Genomic DNA, 23,202 nt, shown 5'->3' with positions numbered 1-23,202 from the left:
TGGCATTAGGCTCGACGCTCAATCTAGCCCGGCCGACACGCGGAGCTGGAATATACCGCACCGGGCTATGCACCCGCACTGGAGACACCGTGCGCACCACTGCATGACACGGTGCCTGTCCGGTCTCTCTAGCCCCCCGGTAAGCACAGGGAGTCTGCCCAGGTCTCCTACCTGGCGTAGCCATACTCCCTGTTAGCCCCCCCCCCAATAAATTTTTGGGGCTGCCTCTCGGGCTTCCATCCGCGTCGCCGTGCTGCCTTCTCATACCAGCGCCTCTCTGCTTTCACCGCCTCCATTCTACGATAACCTTCCTCGCACTGCTCCAGCGAATCCCAGGCGGGCTCCGGCACTCTCCCTGGGTCGGCCGCCCACCTGTCGATCTCCTCCCAAGTAGTATAGTCCATACTCCTGCTGTCCATAACGTCCTCCCATGTCCATTCCTCTTTACGCTGCTGTTGCTGCCTGTTGACACGCTGCTTGGTCCGTTGGTGGTGGGTGATTCTGTAACAGTTTTCTATATGAGAAGGAGAGTCGGACCAAAACGCAGCGTGTCTATTGCAATCCATGTTTAATGAAGAAACACACTAAACACAAACACTACCAAAATAATGAACGTAACGAAAACCTAAACAGCCCTATCTGGTGAAAACACATAGACAGGAACAATCACCCACAAACACACAGTGAAACCCAGGCTACCTAAATATGGTTCCCAATCAGAGACAATGACGAACACCTGCCTCTGATTGAGAACCATATCAGGCCGAACATAGAACTAGACAAACTAGACATGTAACATAGAATGCCCACTCAGATCACACCCTGACCAACCAAAACATAGAAATATACAAAGTAAACTATGGTCAGGGTGTGACAGGGACAGACGGATTACCAGGACGTGTACTGCAAGACTGCACTGACCAACTGGCAAGTGTCTTCACTGACATTTTCCACCTTTCCCTGTCCGAGTCTGTAATACCAACATATTTTAAGCAGACCACCATAGTGACTGTGCCCAAGAACACTAAGGTAACCTGCCTAAATGACTACTGACCCGTAGCACTCACGTCTGTAGCCATGAAGTGCTTTGAAAGGCTGGTCATGGCTCACATCAACACCATTATCCCAGAAACCCTAGACCCACTCCAATTTGCATACCGCCCCAACAGATCCACACATGATCCACAGATTACTTAGTCTTGCAGGAATTGTCATGGTCCTGCAGGAATTTCAACATTTCTCTAGGACGTCATGCTCCTGCAGGAGTCCTGCAGGAGCATTGGAGATTTTGTCAATCCTACAGGATTCCTGCAGGACACCTTCACAGAGGGTAGAATTCCTGCATGATTCCTGTAGGACTTTTTGTTCGTGTGCGCCCTTGCACATTTAAATATGTACGATTGCTGTATGTATACTATGCATATGTGGGTGCACGTGTGCGCATGTGTGTCTACATGCTATGTTTACATAGAGTTTGGTGAGTGACTCTACTGTCATTTCAGGTTCCAACATCTGTACATCCCGAGGGGCCAGCACATGTAAGCAGTGTCTGGCTGTACATCCTACCTGTGCGTGGTGTTCCCAAGAGGTGTGTCTAAATTCTCCCTGATATCTCCTTCAATTCTCCTTTCCTGAGGGATCACTGATCCGTGTAACAGAGGTGGTTTGCCTATGACCTAAATATGCGCGCTAGCTCCCCTGAGCTAATGCCTAGGCTTAGATCAGAAGGCTAACACAGTCTTGTGGCACGCAGACGACTCCTGTTTGGACATGTTGTAATCAATCTGATGATTGACATCAAGGAAATTGGGCCACAGAATAGTGTTGTAATTGTAGTTAATGGCAATGGATGGGGACTGCACTTTGGCAATTCCCTGGCATGTGTTACTCCCTTCCTCCCCGAAATGTTTATTAATTTCCTCCACGTAGTCATCCATATGATTATATTTCTGGGTTGCTCCACCAATTCTGTGTTTTTTGAGAAGTGTAACTTGGTCAAAAAGACTTGAATTGACCTAATTTTTTACATTGTGTCAGAAAGAGAACATGTTCAACCTCATAAAAAACACCTTTTCACATCTCAAGATGTTAAATCGAAAAATGACTATAGTAAGTGCCTATTAAGTGCCAAATAAAGTAACAGGGTTGTCCGTAACAGGGTTAACGATTTCTTCTTAAATCAACCATGAATCCACTTGTGACAGGGGGAATTTAAGCTTGTTGTGTGCATCAGGTAGTGGCAATTGAATCCAAGCTAAAAGAGAATACATGTGAAATTGTTAAAACAATTTTAGCCTGTCTATTTCTAGGTAACAGGGTGGATGTGCTATGCTCGGCCCACTCAGTTTTCCACCACAAACAATCAGAAATGGCCAAAAAGAGTTCACTTTTACTCTATGATTTTGATTATTAGATGTTCATATTTCAAAATATTTCAAAAGGAATCGTTTCACTGTATCAAAGAGATAGTTCAGGATTTTGGCAATGAAGCCCTTTATCTACTTCCCCAGAGTCAGATGAACTCCTGGATAATGTTTTTTATTTCTCTGTTTGAAGGAAGTTGCTAACTAGCGTTAGCGCAATTGATAACTAGCGTGAGCACAATGACTGGAAGTCTATGGTAACTGCTAGCATGCTAATTAGTTTTGACTCACAAAACTACCTCTAACTTCCTTCATACCAGATGCAGAAACATAAAACATGTATTCATGAGTTTCTGGCTCTGGGGAACTAGATAAATAACTTCATTGCCAAAATCCCGAAGTATCCCTTTAAAACGAGAGTTCAGTTCATGTAAGAGGGTTGACCTTAAAATGAGGAACAGAAGTAAATGATTCACTAATCACATGAAATAAATAGTCATCTTCGACGAAATGACTTTGTCAAAGCAACAAAATAAATAGGGCCTTACAAAGATGGTGACATTTTGAGACACTTTGGGATTAAGTGGGTTAAAATCTTCCTAGAAGTGATACAAGTTGATGTAGGGACATGTCAAAATGAAGAATTTTGGCACTTTAGCAAGCATTTATTCATATAAAAAATATGATTTTTGGAATTCTCCATATGGTCTATATTAAGTAGCAAGTCATTTACTATAACAGGCTTTTAAATTCAATATTGGTCCACAATTTCTAATCCAAATATTAAAGTGGAACGACCCTTCTATGGCATGGGGCATGTCAGGACTTGCCCTTTCACCTCCATGGCCTGGCCAAAAACAAGATGGCCTACCCCAAACAACACATAGGCTGTGTTAGAACTGCTACTTCTAGCGTTTTTGAAGGGAATGGTAGAGATTATTAACAGTTCCTGTTTCTCTCACTAACTTCCTGAATTGTTCCATCAGGACTTTGGGCAGGGTGTGGCAGGCTCGTCTCGTTGTGACCTGAAGCGTAACCTATTGGTGGCGGGCTGTGCTCCTCCGACCGCCCTTGAGTTCCCCACCAGCAAGCTGCAGGTGAAGGAGGACCGGCCCCTCAGCAACAAGGCAGCCGGAGACACGGCCGACGCCACGCAGATCCAACCTCAGAGACTCCACATCACCCTCAGACCAGGTGAGATTATTAGGCTGAGACCAGGTAAAATTATTAGACCAACACCAGGTGAGATTATTACACATAGATCAAAAGAGATTATGCCTATTACATTTAGGCCAAGTGGGATTAACACAATGAAACCAGGTGGGATTATTACACTCAGACCAGGTGATATTATTATACCCTCAGACCAGGTGAGATTATTACACGGACAACAAGTGAGATTATTACACTGGTGGGATTATTGCACTCAAAACAGGTGAGATTATTACACAAGTGAGACTTCATGTCACCCTCAGACCAGGTGATATTATTACATGAGACCCGATGAGGTTATTACATGCAGACAGCTCATGCCAAATTTCCACCTCTCCCCCTGTCAGATGACTCCAAGCGGTTCACAGTGAAGGTGCGCCAGGTGGAGGACTACCCGGTGGACCTGTATTACCTCATGGACCTGTCCTTCTCCATGAACGATGACCTGTTCCGCCTCCGCACCCTGGGGAAAGGCCTGGCCAAGGAAATGGGACGCACCACCAGCAACCTGCGCATGGGCTTCGGAGCCTTCGTGGACAAGCCACTGTCACCTTACATGTACATCTCCCCCAAGGAGGCCCTGCTCAACCCCTGTCACGGGTAAGCCAGGGTTATTAAACCAGGGATAACTTTGTTTTCATTTTTGTTTATCCTTAATTTAAACAGGTTCATGACATTAAAATGGGGAATATACCTGTATATCCACATTGACACCAAATTTGCACCCTTCTCTCAATAAAACACCAAGAACTATCAGTCCTTGTATGACTTCCTCTTTAAACTTGAGAGTGGTCACGTTTCCCCAGCCCCGTCCTTCTTCTCACCAAACAGTGGCAAGGTCAGGCTATTGAAATTGTAGGTTGTGCCTTTAAACTGTCATGTATAAAAGCTAGCTGTTGGTGTTGAGTCATTCTGAGACTCTGTGGGTGATGATGCTTAGTCAGCGTGTAGGAGTCAGACACAAGTAATCCAGAGATCTCGACGGGGGTTTAAGGAGCGATTACAAGATTGGCTGTCTCCACCCTGGTTTAGCTGAACTTTTCACTGGTTTGAGGTTTTGCTCCCTCACACTCCTGTTATCTTCTTCTCTGTCTCACACACTCTCTCTCTCTCTCTCCCTCCCTCACGTCATCTCTCTCTCTCCCTCACTCACACACACACGTCATCTCGCTCTCTCTCTCTCTCTCTCTCTCTCCCTCACTCACACAAGTCATCTCTCTCTCCCTCACTCACACAAGTCATCTCTCTCTCCCTCACTCACACAAGTCATCTCTCTCTCTCCCTCACTCACACAAGTCATCTCTCTCTCTCTCTCCCTCACTCACACAAGTCATCTCTCTCTCTCTCCCTCACTCACACAAGTCATCTCTCTCTCTCTCCCTCACTCACACAAGTCATCTCTATCTCTCTCCCTCACTCACACACACCATCTCTCTCTCTCCCCCTCACTCACTCACACACACCATCTCTCTCTATCTCCCTCACACACACCATCTCTCTCTCTATCTCCCTCACACACACCATCTCTCTCTCTATCTCCCTCACTCACACGTCATCTCTCTCTTTCTCCCTCACTCACACTCATCATCTCTCTCTCTCTCCCTCGCGTACACTCATCATCTCTCTCTCTCTCCCTCGCGTACACTCATCATCTCTCTCTATCTCCCTCACACACACCATCTCTCTCTCTATCTCCCTCACACACACCATCTCTCTCTCTATCTCCCTCACTCACACAAGTCATCTCTCTCTCTCTCCCTCACTCACACACACCATCTCTCTCTCTTTCGCTCTCCCTCGCTCACACACGTCATCCCCCTCTCTCTCTCTCTCTCTCTCTCTCTCTCTCTCTCACACAAGTCATCTCTCTCACACAAGTCATCTCTCTCACACAAGTCATCTCTCTCTCACACACAAGTCATCTCTCACTCACTCACACAAGTCATCTCTCACTCACTCACACAAGTCATCTCTCACTCACTCACACAAGTCATCTCTCTCTCTCACCCACTCACACACGCCATCTCTCTCTCTCTCCCTCACTCACACACGCCATCTCTCTCTCTATCTCCCTCACTCACACACACCATCTCTCTCTCTATCTCCCTCACTCACACGTCATCTCTCTCTCTCTTTCTCCTTCACTCACACTCATCATCTCTCTCTCCCTCGTGTCATCTCTCTCTCTCTCTCCCTCACTCACACACGTCATCTCTCTCTCTCTTTCTCTCTCACTCACACACATCATCTCTCTCTCTCTCTCCCTCGTGTCATTTCTCTCCCTCTCTCACACACATCAGGTTTTTAGAATTTTTTGCAAATGTATTCAAAATAAAAAACACGACCCTTTGCTATGAGACTCGAAATTGAGCTCAGGGTCATCCTGCATCCATTGATCATCCTGGAGATGTTTCTACAACTTGATTGGAGTCCACCTGTGGTAAATTCAATTGATTGGACATGATAAGGTCCCACAGTTGACAGTGCGTGTCAGAGCAAAAACCAAGCCACGAGGTCGAAAGAATTGTCCGTAGAGCTCCGAGTCAGGATTGTGTTGAGGCAGAGATCTGGGGAAGGATACCAAACATTTCTGCACCATTGAAGGACAACGACTCTAAGCACACAGCCAAGACAATGCCGAAGTGGCTTCGGGACAAGTCTCTGAATGTCCTTGAGTGGCACAGCCAGAGCACGGACCTGAAACTCCCCAAATACAGGTCTCCCATGCTTGTAGCACCATACCCAAGAAGACTCGAGGCACACTTACAAAGGTGCTTCAACAAAGTACTGAGTAAATGGTCTGAATACTTAAGGAAATGTGATATTTAAGTTTTGTATGTTTAATAAATTTGCTAAAATGCCTAAAAACCTGTTTTTGCTTTGTCGATATGGACTATTGTGTGTTGGTTGGATGAGGGTAAAAAACTATTTAATCAATTTTAGAATAAGGCATAACAAAATGTGGAAAAGGTCAAGGGGTCTGAATACATTTCGAATGCACTGTAAATCAATTTATTTTTATTTACCTTTATTTAGACTGTAAATCAATGAGATGATAGAGGACACCATTTTTTTATGAGCATGGCCTTATTTCTATTGTAGCATATTGGATGACTGTCATTCATATTCCATTCACATTGCTAGGTTTATGATACTAAAATTTTCCCTATACCCATCATGAGGTCGTTACAATCTAGCATATCATTTACAACGTAGGTGCACAGGTTGTGAGAAAAAAATGTGAGTAATTAAGGTGACAGAGAGTGACACGTTTAATACCGCCTTGCACACTCTTGCCTGCATCAACAGAATTGGCGGAATGAATACACCTCTTATCACACGGAAACACAGTTCACTTTCATAGCAGCCACATAGTTACAGCATGAACATTTTGCTCGTTGCATAATTCCTTCTCGCATCTACACACTCTCCTCCTCTCACCTTCTCCCTTTGCTTGTGGACTTCAATACACAACAAATCAGCTGTCCGTGACCAGACTAAAAAAACCTCTCAAGACAAACCTTCATATCATAACTGCTAACTGCTACGCATAGCCTACATCGTTGTCACCATATTAGCTAATAACGTCATAGTTAACATACGACAGGATTCACCCACCTTGGCATTTTTCCTATTTTGCAACCTGGAATTAAAATTGCTTTTTTGGGGGGTTTGTATAATTTAATTTACACAACATGCCTACCACTTTGAAGATGCAAAATATTTTTTATTGTGAAACAAACAAGAAATAAGACCAAAAAAAACTTGAGCGTGCATAACTATTCACCCCCCCCCCCCCCCCCAAAGTCAATACTTTGTAGAGCCACCTTTTGTAGCAATTACAACTGCAAGTCTCTTGGGGTATGTCTCTATAAGCTAGGCAGATCTAGCCACTGGGATTTTTGCCCATTCTTCAAGGCAAAACTGCTCCAGCTCCTTCAAGTTGGATGGGTTTCACTGGTGTACAGCAATCTTTAAGTCATACCACAGATTATCAATTGGATTGAGGTCTGGGCTTTGACTAGGCCATTCCAAGACATTTAAATGTTTCCCCTTAAACCACTTGAGTGTTGCTTTAGCAGTATGCTTAGGGTCATTGTCCTGCTGGAAGATGAACATCTGTCCCAGTCTCAAATCTCTGGAAGACTGAAACAGGTTTCCCTCAAGAATTTCCCTGTATTTAGCACCATCCATCATTCCTTCAATTCTGACCAGTTTCCCAGTCCCTGCCAATGTAAACATCCCCACAGCATGATGCTACCACCAGCATGCTTCCCTGTGGGAATAGTGTTCTTGGGGTGATAAGAGGTGTTGGGTTTGTACCAGACATAGCGTTTTCCTTGATGGCCAAAAAGCTCAATATTTGTCTCATCTGACCAGAGTACCTTCTTCCATATGTTTGGGGAGTCTCCCACATGCCTTTTGGTGAACACCAAATGTGTTTATTTTTTTCTTTAAGCAATGTTTTTTTTCTGGACACTCTTCCGTAAAGCGTAGCTCTGTGGAGTGTACTACTTGAAGTGGTCCTATGGACAGATACTCCAATCTCCGCTGTGGAGCTCCTTCAGGGTTATCTTTGGTCTCTTTGTTGCCTCTCTGATTAATGCCCTCCTTGCCTGGTCTGTGAGTTTTGGTGGGCGGCCCTCTCTTGGGAGGTTTGTTGTGGTTCCATATTCTTTCCATTTTTTAATAATGCTCTGTGGGATGTTCAAAGTTTGGGATATTTTTATAACCCAACCCTGATATGTACTTCTCTACAACTTTGTTGCTGACCTGTTTGGAGAGATCCTTGGACCTCATGGTGCCACTTGCTTGGTGGTACCCCTTTCTTAGTGGTGTTGCAGACTCTGGGGCTTTTCAGAACAGGTGTATATATACTGAGATCATGTGACACTTAGATTGCACACAGGTGGACTTTATTTAACTAATTATGTGACTTCTGAAGGTAATGGGTTGCACCAGATTTTCTTTAGGGGCTTCATAGCAAAGGGGGTGAATACATATGCACGCACCACTTTCATTTTTAATTTTTTTTATTAGAACTCTTTGAAACAAGTTATTTTTTCTCATATCACCAATTTGGACTATTGTGTGTATGTCCAGTTTTTAAAAATCTGTTATTTTACCAGGTAAGTTGACTGAGAACACATTCCCATTTACAGCAACGACCTGGGGAATAGTTACAGGGGAGAGGAGGGGGATGAACGAGCCAATTGTAAACTGGGGATTATTAGGTGACCATGATGGTTTGAGTGCCAGATTGGGAATTTGGCCAGGACACCGGGGTTAACACCCCTACTCTTACAACAACTGCCATGGGATCTTTAATGACCTCAGAGAGTCAGGACAACCGTTTAACATCCCATTCGAAAGACAGCACCCTACACAGGGTAGTGTCCCCAATCACTACCCTGGGGTATTGGGATATTTTTTAAACCAGAGGAAAGAGTGCCTCCTACTGGCCCTCCAACACCACTTCCAGCAGCACCTGGTCTCCCATCCAGGACCAACCCTGCTTAGCTTCAGAAGCAAGCCAGCAGTGGTATGCAGGGTGGTATGCTGCTGGCAAAATTACATGAAATTGAAATTAACATTAATAAAAATTACAGGTTGTAATGCAACAAAATAGGAAAAACACAATGGGGGATGAATACTTTTTCAAGGCACTGTAGCTGCTAGCTAGGAAACCCGCTACAATAATGTAGTACAGTGTGCAGTCAGCAAGCAGTTTAGCTTACCTTGATTTGGAAGATTTCCAGTATTGGAAAGCCATAGCCAGCTAGCTAACATAGCATCCCTCTCTATTTGAGCCGGGTGTTTGAGTTGGATTCACTAGCTAAGTGAAAGTGATAAAAATACAACAAAATATAGCTAGCTCTGTCTCTCTCTATCTCTCTCTCTTGCTTCTCCTTCATTTTTAAAGAAATGTATTTGTTCAAAACTGTGTCAATATTGTCTTTCTCTTTGAGTTAACTACTCACCACATTTGCACAGCAGGGCCAGTGTCACGTGTGCTTCCTCTCAGGCCTCTAAGTCATCAGGCTGCTAGTTATGGCGCACACCTGTCACCATCGCTATGTGAAACTCCGCTTCATTAGACTTACCTGGACTCCATCACTTCCCTGATTACCTTCCCTATACAGTTGATGTCAGAAGTTTACATACACCTTAGCCAAATACATTTAAACTCAGTTTTTCACAATTCCTGACATTTAATCCTAGAAAAGATTCCCTGTCTTAGGTCAGTTAGGGTCACAACTTTATTTTAAGAATGTGAAATGTCAGAATAATGGTAGAGAGAATGATTTATTTCAGCTTTTATTTCTTTCATCACATTCCCAGTGGGTCAGAAGTTTACATACACTCAATTAGTATTTGGTAGCATTGCCTTTAATTTGTTTAACTTGGGTCAAACATTTCGGGTAGCCTTCCACAAGCTTCCCACAATAAGTTGGGTGAATTGTGGCCCATTCCTCCTGACAGAGCTGATGTAACTGAGTCAGGTTTGTAGGGCTCCTTGCTCGCACACAGTTTTTCAGTTCTACCCTCAAGTTTCTATAGGGTTTTGTGATGGCCACTCCAATACCTTGACTTTGTTGTCCTTAAGCCATTTTGCCACAACTTTGGAAGTATGCTTGGGGTCATTGTCCATTTGGAAGACCCATTTGCGACCAAGCTGTAACAAGACTGATGTCTTGTCTTGAGATGTTGCTTAAATATGTCCACATAATTTTCTTTCCTTATGATGCTATCTATTTTGTGAAGTGCACCAGTCCCTCCTGCAGCAAAGCACCCCCACAATATGATGCTGCCGCCCCATGCATCATGGTTGGGATGGTGTTCTTTGGCTTGCAAGCCTCCCCCTTTTTCCTCCAAACATAACGATGATCATTATGGCCAAACAGTTTTATTTTTGTTTCATCAGACCAGAGAACATTTCTCCAAAAAGTACGATATTTGTCCCCATGTGCAGTTGCAAATCATAGTCTGGCTTTTTTAATGTTGGTTTTGGAGCAGTGGCTTCTTCCTTGCTGAGCAGCCTTTCAGGTTATGTCGATATAGGACTCGTTTTACTGTGGATATAGATACTTTTGTACCTGTTTCCTACAGCATCTTCACAAGGTCCTTTGCTGTTGTTCTGGGATTGATTTGCACTTTTCGCACCAAAGTACATTAATCTCTAGGGGACAGAACTGTTCACGTCTCCTTCCTGAGCGGTATGACGGCTGTGTGGTCCCATGGTGTTTATACTTGCGTACTATTGTTTGTACAGATGAACGTGGTACCTTCAGGCATTTGGAAATTGCTCGTAAGGATGAACCAGACTTGTGGAGATCTACAATTTTTTCTGAGGTCTTTGCTGATTTCTTTCGATTTTCCCATGATGTCAAGCAAAGAGGCACTGAGTTTGAAGGTTGGCCTTGAAATACATAAACAGGTACACCTCCAATTCACTCAAATTATGTAAATTAGCCTATCAGAAGCTTCTAAAGCCATGACATAATTTTCTGGAATTTTCCAAGCTGTTTAAAGGCACAGTCAACTTCTGACACACTGGAATTGTGATTATAGTGAATTATAAGTGAAATAATCTGTCTGTAAACAATTGTTGGAAAATGCACTTGTGTCATGCACAAAGTAGATGTCCTAACCGACTTGCCAAAATTAGAGTTTGTTAACAAGAAATTTGTGGAATGGTTGAAAAACAAGTTTTAATGACTCCAACCTAAGTGTATGTAAACTTCCGACTTTAACTGTATATGTCACTCCCTTTGGTTCCTTCCCCAGGCGTTGTTGCCTCTCTCATCCTCACTCAATGCCTAGGTTTACCTCCACTGTACTCGCACCCTACCATGCCCTTGTCTGTGCATTATGCCCTGAATCTATCCTACCACGCCCAGAAGTCTGCTCCTTTTACTCTCTGTTCCGAACGCACTAGACGACCAGTTCTTATAGCCTTTAGCCGTACTCTTATCCTACTCCTCTGTTCCTGTGGTGATGTTAAGCTTAACCCAGGCCCTGTGTGTCCCCAGGTGCTCTCATGTGTTAACTTCTGTAACCGGAAAAGCCTTGGGTTCATACATGTTAACATCAGAAGCCTCCTCCCTAAGTTTGATTTATTCACTGCTTTAGCACACTCCGCCAACCCTGATGTCCTCGCTGTGTCTGAATCCTGGGTTAGGAATGCCTCCAAAAAATCCGAAATTTCCATCCCCAATTACAACATTTACCGACAAGATAGAACTTCTAAAGGGGGAAGAGTTGCAATCTACTGCAGATATAGCCTGCAGAGTTCTGTCCTACTATCCAGGTCTATGCCCAAACAGTTTGAGCTACTACTTTTAAAAATCCATCTCTCCAGAAATAAGTCTCTCACTGTTTCCACGTGTTATTGACCCCCTTGACCCCCTGGACACCATATGTGAATTGATTGCCCCCCCCCCCCCATCTATTGTCAGAGTTCGCACTGTTAGGTGACCTAAACTGGGATATGCTTAACACCCCGGCCGTCCTACAATCTAAGATAAATGCCCTCAATCTCACACAAATTATCAAGAAACCTACCAGGTACAACCCCAAATCCGTAAACATGGGCACCCTCATAGATATCATCCTGACCAACTTGCCCTCTAAATACACCTCTGCTGTTTTCATCCAGTATCTCAGCGATCACTGCCTCATTGCCTGCATCCGTTATGTGTCCGCGGTCAAACGACCACACCTCATCACTGTCAAACGCTCCCTAAACACTTCTGCGAGCAGGCCTTTCTAATCGACCTGGCCCGGGTATCCTGGAAGGATATTGACCTCATCCTGTCGGTAGAGGATGCCTGGTTGTTCTTCAAAAGTGCCTTACTCACCATCTTAAATAAGCATGCCCCTTTCAAAGAATGTAGAACTAAGGACCGATATAGCCCTTGGTATACTCCAAACTTGACTGCCCTTGACCAGCACAAAAACATCCTGTGGCGCACTGCACCACACTGCACTGAGGCTAGGAAACACTGTCACCACCAATAAATCCACGATAATCGAGAATTTCAATAAGCATTTCTCCACGGCTGGCCATGCTTTCCACCTGGCCACCCCAACCCCGGGCAACAGCTCTGCACCCCCGGCAGCTACTGGCCCAAGTCCCCCCCCCCCCCCCCCCCCCCCGCTTCTCCTTCACCCAAATCCAGACAGTTGATGTCCTGAAGGAGCTGAAAAATCTAGATCCCTACAAATCAGCTGGGCAAGACAATCTGGACCCTCTCTTCCTAAAATGATCCGCCGCCATTGTCGCAACCCCTATTACTAGTCTGTTCAACCTCTCTTTCGTATCGTCTGAGATTCCTAAAGATTGGAAAGTGGCCGCGGTCATTCCCCTCTTCAAAGGGGGAGACACTCTAGACCCAAACTGTTACAGACCTATACCCATCCTGCCCTGCCTTTCTAAAGTATTCAAAAGCCAAGTGAACAAACAGATCACCGGCCATCTTGAATTCCACCGTAGCTTCTCCGCTATGCAATCCGGTTACCGAGCTGGTCACAGGTGCATCTCAGCCACGCTCAAGGTCCTAAACGATATCATAACAGCCATCGATAAAAAACAGCACTGTGGAGCCGTCTTCATTGACATGGCCAAGGCTTTCGACTCTGTCAATCACCGTATTCTTATCGGCAGACTCGACAGCCTTGGTTTCTCTAATAACTGCCTTGCCTGGTTCACTAACTACTTCTCAGATAGAGTTTAGTGTGTCAAATTGGAGGGCCTGTTGTCCGGACCTCTGGCAGTCTCTATGGGGGTACCACAGGGTTAAATTCTCGGGCAGACTCTTTTCTCTGTGTATATCAATGATGTCTCTCTTGCTGTTGGTGATTCTTTGATCCACCTCTACGCAGACGACACCATTCTGTATACATCTGGCCCTTCTTTGGACACAGTGTTTACAAACCTCCAAACGAGCTTCAATGCCATACAACACTCCTTCCGTGGCCTCCAACTGCTCTTAATTGCCAGAAAAACTAAATGCATGCTCTTCAAATGATCACTGCCAGCACCCGCCCGCCTGCCTAGCATCATTACGCTGGACGGTTCTGACTTAGAATATGTGGACAACTACAAATACCTAGGTGTATGGCTAGACTGTAAACTCTCCTTCCAGACTCACATTAAGCATCTCCAATCCAAAGTTAAATCGATAATCGGCTTCCTATTTTGCAACAAAGCCTCCTTGCCTCCTTCACCCATGCTGCCAAACATACCCTCATAAAACTGACTATCCTGCCAGTCCTTGACTTCAGCGATGTCATTTACAAAATATCCTCCAACACTACTCAGCAAATTGGATGCAGTCTATCACAATGCCATCCGTTTTGTCACCAAAGCCCCATATACTACCCATCATTGTGACCTGTATGCTCTCGTTGGCTGGTCCTCACCACATATTAGTCGCCAAACCCACTGGCTCCAGGTCATCTATAAGTCTTTGCTAGGTAAAGCCCCGCCTTATCTCAGCTCACTAGTCACCATAGCAACACCCACCAGTAGCACACGCTCCAGTAGGTATATTTCACTGGTCATCCCCAAAGCCAACACTTCCTTTGGCCGCCTTTCCTTCCATTTCTCTGCTGCCAATGACTGGAACGAATTGCAAAAACTGAAGTTGGAGACTTATATCTCCCTCACTAACTTCAAGCATTGGCTGTCAGAGCAGCTTACCGATCGCTGCAGCTGTACACAGCCCATCTGTAAATAGCCCATCCTACCACCTACCTACATCATCCCCATATTTGTTTTTGGTTTTTCTCTGCTCTTTTGCAAACCAGTATTTCTACTTACACATCCTCATCTGCACATCTATCACTCCAGTGTTAATTGCTAAATTGTAATTACTTTGCCACTATGACTTATTTATTGCCTTACCTCCTTACTTCATTTGCACACACTGTATACAGATTTTCTGTTGTGTCATTGACTGTATGTTTGTTTTTGTCGCACTGTTTTGCTTTATCTTGGCCAGGTCACAGTTGTAAATGAGAACTTGTTCTCAACTGGTCCTACCTGGTTAAATAAAGGTGAAATACATTTTTTTTAAATGAATTGTTTCTGTTCCTGTATCATGTCTGTGCATTGTTTGTCTTTCTTATTTTGTATTATGTTGTGTTTATTTATTAAAACACTCACTCCCTGAACTTGCTTCCAGACTATCAGCGCACATCATTACAGAATAACGCCTCACCTAAGGGAAGCATCAGGGAGTTTTTTCGGTGGGAATGACGTCGGGTCTGGGAGCTGCTACAGGCTCTCATGCCTCAGACAGATCGCCAGGCTCCCCTGCCTCCGCCGGTTCGTCAGACTCTCATGCCTCAGCCGGATCGACAGACTCCCCTGCCTCAGCTGGCTCGTCGGGCTTCCATACCTTCACCGGATCGCCAGGCTCCCCTGCTTCCACCGGCTCGTCAGGCTCTCATGTCTCAGCCGGATCACCAGGCTCTCCTGCCTCAGCCGGTTTGTCAGGTTCCCGCACTCCAGCCAGCGACAGGTTCCCACGCATCAGCAGGGGTGACTGGTCTGCTCCTGATCTCCGAGATCGTCCATTTGGTTGGCGTCCTGCAGCTGGAGCCGAACGGGCCGGGGAGGGGGTTCCGTCACGTATGCTCTCTATCCGGCGCTCTAGGTTGCCATACTCCTGCGTCTCAGACGGACTCACAGGTTTCCCGCGCCTCAGAAGAGGTGACCGTTCCGCTCCTGATCCTGGGATCGTCATTTTGGTCGGCGTCCTGCGGCAGTAGCCACGCGTCGGTGAAGGGGTACTGTCACGTGTGCTCCCTCTCAGGCCTCTATATCACTAGGCTGCTTGTTATGGCGCACACCTGTCACCATCATTATACGCACCTGCACTTCATCAGACTCACCTGGACTCCCTCACATCCCTGATTACCTTCCCTATATATGTCACTCCCTTTGGTTCCTTCCCCAGGCGTTATTGTTTCTGTTCCTGTGTCATGTCTGTGCGTTGTTCGTGTTTCTTATTTTGTATTATGTTGTGTTTATTTATTAAAACATTCACTCCCTAAACTTGCTTCCTACTCTCACTGCACATCGTTACAACTAGCTAGCTGTAGCTTATGCTCTCAGTACTAGATTCATTCTCTGATTCTTTGATTGGGTGGACAACATGTCAGTTCATGCTGCAAGAACTTTGATAGGTTGGAGGACGTCCTCCGGAAGTTGTCATAATTACTGTGTAAGTGTATGGAAGGGGGTGAGAACCATGAACCTCCTAGGTTTTGTACCCAGAGGAGGACTGAAGCTAGCTGTCCTCCGTCTACACCATGGTACTACCCTACAGAGTTCTGTTGAGGCTACTGTAGACCTTCATTGCAAAACAGTGTGTTTTACTCAATTATTTAGTGACATGAATATACTTAATATAGTTTTATCTAAAAAGGATAACTTTTTAATTTGTCACTATTATTTTGTTATGAATATCACTGAGGATGGTCGTCCCTTTCATCCTCTGAGGAGCCTCCACTGATGTAAATGTAAATAATTGTTCCCTCTTTATATAACTAGAACAGTGGGGTGAATGGATGGATAGATGGATTGATTAATTAATTGATTCACTGATGGATTATTTAATGAATTCATTGATTGGCAGGATCAACACCACCTGCCTGCCCCAGTTTGGCTACAAGCATGTGCTGTCTCTGACTGAGGAGGTGGGCCGCTTCACTGAGGAGGTGAAGAAACAAATTGTGTCCAGGAACAGAGATGCCCCCGAGGGAGGCTTCGACGCCATTATACAGGCTGCCGTGTGTAATGTGAGGCCAGTGTAACGTCACGCACACACACAGTGTCTTACTCTTTATCTTTCTACCATTTTTGTTCACTCACCCATCCTTTGTTGGTCAACCTCAGGAGAAGATCGGTTGGCGTCAGGGTGCCTCTCACCTCCTGATCTTCACCACCGATGCCAAGACCCACGTGGCGCTTGATGGGCGCCTGGCGGGTATCGTGCAGCCCAATGACGGGAAGTGCCACCTCAACTCAGAGAACATGTACAGCATGTCTACTATCATGGTCAGTCGGGTGGGCGGATCATGTGTCGTGTGTGTCGTGTGTGTGTGTGTGTGTGTGCTCATGTGTTTGAAACTCCTCACTCTGCTCTTCCTCTTCCAGGACTACCCGTCACTGGCTTTGATCACAGAGAAGATGTCAGAGAACAACATCAACCTCATCTTTGCCGTCACCAGTCCTGTGGTGCCCCTCTACCAGGTCAGTAACAATTAATTGAGCCATCCAACCAACCAATCAATCAACCAATTACATTTGATTTACAGTGTCTTTGGAAAGTTTGCACCAATTTTCACGTTCACATGTTTTGACTTACAATGGAATTCAAATGTATTGAATGATTTCTTTGTTTGACAGAACTACAGTGAGCTGATTCCTGGGACCACTGTGGGCACCCTGTCCAATGACTCAGGCAATGTCATCCAGCTCATATTAAATGCCTATGCGGTGAGTGGACCTGCGTGTGTGTGTATGTGTCGATCTGTGTGTGTGTGTGTCTTTGTGTCTGTGTGTGTGTCTGTGTGTGGGTAGGTGCCATGAGTCCGTGTGTCTTTATATCTATAGTGCCTTCAGAAAGTATTCACACTCCTTGACTTTTTCCACATTTTATTGTGTTACAGCCTGAAATTCGATTTTATTTTTCTGTCACTGGCCTACACACAATACCCCATAATGTGAAATGGAATTATGTTCTTAGACATTTTTACAAATGAATAAAAAATGAAAAGCTGAAATGTCTTGAGTCAATAAGGATTCAACTCCTTTGTTATGGCCAGCCTAAAGAAGTTCAGTAAACATGTGCTTAACGAGTCACATCACAAGTTGCATGGACTCACTCTGTGCGCAATAATAGTGTTTAACATGATTTTGTAATGACTACCTCATCTCTGTACCCCACACATACAATTATCTGTAAGGTCCCTCAGTCAAACACAAATTCAATCACAAAGACCAGCCTCGCAAAGAAGGGCACCTATTGGTAGATGGTTAAAAAAAGCAGGCATTAAATATCCCGTTGAGCATGGTGAAGTTATTAATTACACTTTGGATGGTGTAGCAATACACCAAATCACAGATACAGTCGTCCTTCCTAACTCAGTTGCTGGAGATTAAGGAAACCGCTCAGGGATTTCGCCATGAGGCCAATGGTGACTTTAACACAGTTATAGAGTTTAATGGCTGTGATGGGAGAAAACTGAGAATGAATCAGTAACCTTGTAGTTAATAATACTAACCTAATTGACAGAGTGAAAAGAAGGACGCCTGTACAGAAAACAAATGTTCCAAAACATGCATTCTGTTTGCAGCAAGGCACTAAAGTAATACTGCAAAAAAACGTGGCAAAGCAATTCACTTTTTGTCCTGAATACAAAATGTTATGTTTTGGGGAAAATCTAATACAACACATTATTGAGTACCACTCTCCATATTTTCAAGCATAGTGATGGCTGCATCACGCTATCAAATCAAAATCAAATCAAATCAAAAATGATTTATCACATGCGCTGAACTGGTATAGACTTTACAGTGAAATGCTTGCTTACGAAACTTTCCCAATGATGCAGAGTTGAAAAAAAAATCGTTAAGGACTGGATAGTTTTTCAGGAGAAAAATGTAAATGGTACGGAGCTAAGCAGAGGCAACATTCTAGAAGAAAACCTGGTTCAGGTTGCTTTCCATCAGACACTGGGAGATGAATTCACCTTTCAGCAGGACAATAACCTAAAACACAAGGTCAAATCTACACTGGAGTCACTTACCAAGAAGACAGTGAATGTTCCCGGCTGGCCACGTTACAGTGTTGACTTAAATCTGCTTGAAAATCTATGGCAAGACATGACAATGGTTGTCTAGCAATGATCAACAACCAATTTGACAGAGCTTGAAGAATTTTGAAAAGAATAATGGGCAAATGTTACACAATCCAGGTGTGGAAAGCTCTTAGAGTCTTACCCAGAAAGACTCACAGCTGTAATAGCTGCAAAGGTGATTCTAACATGTATTGGCTCAGGGGGTTGAATTCTTATCCAATGAAGATACATTAGTGTTTTATCTTTCATGTGTGTGTTTTATGGTTGTTTCATCTGTGTGTAATTATGTGGACAGAAAATCCGCTCAGTGATTGACATGGAGACACAGGGGGTTCCTGAGGAGCTGTCTCTCACCTTCAACGCCACCTGTCTCAATGGAGAGGTCATCCCTGGCATAAAATCCTGCTCTGGACTCAAAATAGGAGACACGGTAAGAGGGCCTTTTCTCAGATCATTTCATCTTTCCTTATTTTTCTACTTTTCCTGAGAGGTCATCCCTAGCCTATACGCTCCTGCTCTAGACTTCAAACAGGAGACACAGTATTTTGCCGGGGCCCTTATCAAATTATGTTTTTTTTTTTAAGCCATCCTCAATCCCCACTTTACTGATGACCTCATATGGGAGAACTATCTGTCTGTCTGTCTGTCTGTCTGTCTGTCTGTCTGTCTGTCTGTCTGTCTGTCTCTCTCTCTCTCTCTCTCTCTCTCTCACGCTTGCTTCTTTGTTCTGCCCAGGGCTACCCTGTTTGAATACTTTTAAAAAATGCACTTCCTTCCTTGAACTATTCACTGATCTAACCCAAATTGATAGACTAGGAAGGGTTCCATTAAAACACTTTCACCTATCTAGTAATGTCAGATCAACGATTACTTCAAGGAAGGGACGAAGGAAGGGTGTATTTTATAAGTATTCAAATAGGGTCAAGGACCCCTATACTATATCACTCCGTCCTTCTTATTATTATTATTATTTCACTTTCTTGGGAGGTTATTTCGGATCTGCATGCGCTCCTCCAGGGAGCTTGCTTCCTTCCCACTTCTATTCTCTCTACATGTTTTATTTGTTTATTCCCATTATGAGGGAGGGGGTATGTTGCTCTCTTTCGCCTTTTCTTTTGATGGGTGTGTTAATAACTGGTGTGTGTGTGTGTCTGTGTGTGTCTGTGTTTGGGCCTGGCACCAGCCCGTTTCCTGTACACTTCCCCAGTGCTCTGATTCACTCGTGCCAGCCTCATGATCCATGTCCAACTGTCTAGCTTGGAACAGTCACACACGCACACTCGCATGTGGAGGGGGTCAGTCATATGCACACAGAAAACATCTGAAAAGAGAAATGTGTGCGTACACACTGCTCATATACTCATAGACACCCTCAGTCCCACACCCAAGACCAGGGTTGGGGAGTAACAGATTACATGTAATCCGTAACATGTAAGGGATTACAAAAAATCTGTAAACAGATTACATACTTTTGAAAAACTAGATTACTTCGAGGATTACTTTTAAATTCAGAAAGGAGGTTTGACACTTCTCTGTTTTCTCAATGACATTCAAATCAGCATTGAAAAAAGGTGCAAGTTTAAGTTTGTTCCACCTGAGCGAGTCTGACCACAAGTCAGAGACCACTATAGTGACACACCAAATGGGTTTGATCGATCGCGGGAAAAGAGCAGGAATAGGTTTTTGTAAGCTACAGTCCAAGCTATGTCTTCCAATGGTGCGACTGCTGTCAGCATCCAAAGATTATCCAATTTGAATAAACGCTTGGAGGTAAGGATGACAGCAGTGGTGTAGTCTACGGAGATACGGATATCACTTATTATTGTTATCTACATTGCAAATTGATGTGAATCACATTGCTGCTCTCTCATTTAGCTATCTGCCCCTTACGGATTGTGGTTGTTCTGGATGGCTGTTCACAAATCTAAATGTGTATTTGAACCCAATAGTGGTTGATAAGTTTACATGTAAGTTTACATATACCTTAGCCAAATACATTTAAACTCAGTTTTTCACAATTACTGACATTTTTTTTTTATAAAGTAAAAACTCCCTGTTTTAGGTCAGGTAGGATCACCACTTTTATTTTAAGAAATGTCAGAATAATAGTAGAGAGAATTATTTATTTCAGCTTTTATTTCTTTCATCACATTCCCAGTGGGTCAGAAGTTTACATACACTCAATTGGTATTTGGTAGCATTGCCTTTAAATTGTTTAACTTGGGTCAAACGTTTCGGGTAGCCTTCCACAAGCTTCCACAATAAGTTGGGTGAATTTTAGCTCATTCCTCCTGACAGAGCTGGTGCAACTGAGTCAGGTTTGTAGGCCTCCTTGCTCGCACATGCTTTTTCTGCCCACAAATGTTCTATAGGATTGAGGTCAGGGTTTTGTGATGGCCACTCCAATACCTTGACTTTGTTGTCCTTAAGCCATTTTGCCACAACTTTGGAAGTATGCTTGGGGTCATTGTCCATTTGGAAGACCCATTTGCGACCAAGCTTTAACTTCCTGACTGATGTCTTGAGACGTTGCTTCAATATATCCACATAATTTTCCTGCCTCATGACGCCATCTATTTTGTGACGTGCACCAGTCCCTCCTGCAGCAAAGCACCCCCACAACAGGATGCTGCCACCGCCGTGCTTCACGGTTGGGATGGTGTTCTTCAGCTTGCAAGCCTCACCCTTTTTCCTCCAAACATAACGATGGTCATTATGGCCAAACAGTTCTATTTTTGTTTCATCAGACCAGAGGACATTTCTCCAAAAAGTATGATCTTTGTCCCCATGTGCAGGTGCACACCGTAGTCTGGATATTTTATGGCGGTTTTGGAACAGTGGCTTCTTCCTTGCTGAGCGGCCTTTCAGGTTATGTCGATATAGGACTTGTTTTACTGTGGATACAGATACTTTTGTAAATGTTTCCTCCAACATCTTCACCAGGTCCTTTACTGTTGTTCTGGGATTGATTTGCACTTTTCGCACCAAAGTACGCTCATCTCTAGGAGACAGAACGCGTCTCCTTCCTGAGCGGTATGGTGGCTGCGTGGTCCCATGGTGTTTATAATTGCGTACTATTTTTGTACAGATGAACGTGGTACCTTCAGGCATTTGGAAATTGCTCCCAAGGATGAACCAGGCTTGTGGAGGTCTACAATTTTTTTTCTGAGGTCTTGGAGGATATCTTTTGATTTTCACAGGATGTCAAGCAAAGAGGCACCGAGTTTGAAGGTAGGCCTTGACATACATCCACAGGTACACTTCCAATTGCCTCAAATGATGTCAATTAGCCTATCAGAAGCTTCTAAAGTCATGACATAATTTTCTGGAATTTTCCAAGCGGTTTAAAGGCACAGTCAACTTAGTTTATGGAATCTTCTGACCCACTGGAATTGTGATACACTGAATTATAAGTGAAATAATCTGTCTGTAAACAGTTGTTGGAAAAATTACTTGTGTCATGCACAAAGTAGATGTCCTAACCGACTTGCCAAAACTATAGTTTGTTAACAAGACATTTGTGGAGTGGTTGAAAAACGAGTTATAATGACTCCAATCTAAGTGTATGTAAACTTCTGACTTCAACTGTGTGTAACAATATATATATATATATTGATTCTTGATTCTTGAAGAATAAAACTTAGAAATGCCTCATGATTGCCTCCCGGGTGGCGCAGTGGTTAAGGGTGCTGTACTTCAGCGCCAGCTGTGCCATCAGAGTCCCTGGGTTCACGCCCAGGCTCTGTCGTAACCGGCTGTGACTGGGAGGTCCGTGGGGCGACGCACAATTGGCCTAGCGTCGCCCAGGTTAGGGAGGGCTTGGTCGGTAGGGTTGGTCTCATCGCGCACCAGTGACTCCTGTGGTGGGCAGGGTTCAGTGTGCGCTAACCAAGGTGGCCTCCGACGCATTGGTGCGGCTGGCTTCCGGGTTGGATGTGCGCTGTGTTAAGAAGCAGTGCGGCTTGGTTGGGTTGTGTATCGGAGGACGCATGACTTTCAACCTTCGTCTCTCCCGAGCCCGTACGGGAGTTGTAGCGATGAGACAAGATAGTAGCTACTACAACAATTGGATACCATGAAATTGGGGAGAAAAAGGGGTAAAACATTTTTTTTAAATGCCTCATGATTTTAGTTGAACAAAGTAAGAAAGAAGAACCCAAAATTTAAGCTTGTTTTTCTCCAATGTTTGTAAACATTGTAAATGTAAACAAACACTGTATAGCCCCATAACATGGTTAAAACAATCCTTTTAATATCATGGATGGTCAGTCCTTAAATCCATAGCTCTGTCTATTAATCTGAGAGTGGTTACATTTCTCCAGGCCCATGCCTCAGCATTTATCAAAACAGAGGAGAGGGTGTCCTTTTGTTTCATCTGTGGATTGCCCTTTAAACAGCTGCATATTATCAAGATATCAAAGTGTCATCAACAAAAAGGTAAACATGCCTATTGCAAATGTAGCATATGGCATTCATTTTTCACATGTAAATAGCACTTTCAGTAGTGCTCAAAGCATGCCATTCCATGAGCACAGCATTTATTTTTCAACTCGAATCAATGAGCCCAATCTGTCCTCCATGACAACAAAATCATAAACAACAGAGTAGGGCTGAATAAAAAAATCCTTAGTTTTGGGGTTATGCTCAGGTTAAACAATTTGGCTAATCTATACTTCCATATTTCCAAATTTAGCATCCATATATGGCCAGCTATGTAAACTTAAAAATGGATTTATCCTGCAATAGATGTGGT

At 44.1% G+C, this 23,202-nt stretch overlaps 1 protein-coding gene across 2 annotated transcripts in view; it reads left to right on the top strand.

Annotated features, from left to right (window-relative positions):
- The window catches only part of LOC139368210 (integrin beta-3-like), a 44,566-nt gene that overhangs the window by 6,251 nt on the left and 15,113 nt on the right, over nt 1-23,202 (top strand). For both annotated transcript variants that reach the window (XM_071106857.1, XM_071106858.1), the window contains exons 2-9: nt 1,503-1,588; nt 3,350-3,557; nt 3,923-4,175; nt 16,223-16,385; nt 16,483-16,644; nt 16,744-16,839; nt 16,996-17,085; nt 18,745-18,879. In XM_071106857.1, coding sequence (XP_070962958.1) covers nt 1,503-1,588; nt 3,350-3,557; nt 3,923-4,175; nt 16,223-16,385; nt 16,483-16,644; nt 16,744-16,839; nt 16,996-17,085; nt 18,745-18,879 — 1,193 coding nt within the window. The remainder of the gene's footprint in view (nt 1-1,502; nt 1,589-3,349; nt 3,558-3,922; nt 4,176-16,222; nt 16,386-16,482; nt 16,645-16,743; nt 16,840-16,995; nt 17,086-18,744; nt 18,880-23,202) is intronic.

The sequence above is a fragment of the Oncorhynchus clarkii genome, chromosome 16, assembly GCF_045791955.1.
Source record: "Oncorhynchus clarkii lewisi isolate Uvic-CL-2024 chromosome 16, UVic_Ocla_1.0, whole genome shotgun sequence".
In the NCBI taxonomy this organism is placed as follows: Eukaryota; Metazoa; Chordata; class Actinopteri; order Salmoniformes; family Salmonidae; genus Oncorhynchus; species Oncorhynchus clarkii.
This window is presented reverse-complemented; position numbering and strand designations above follow the sequence as displayed.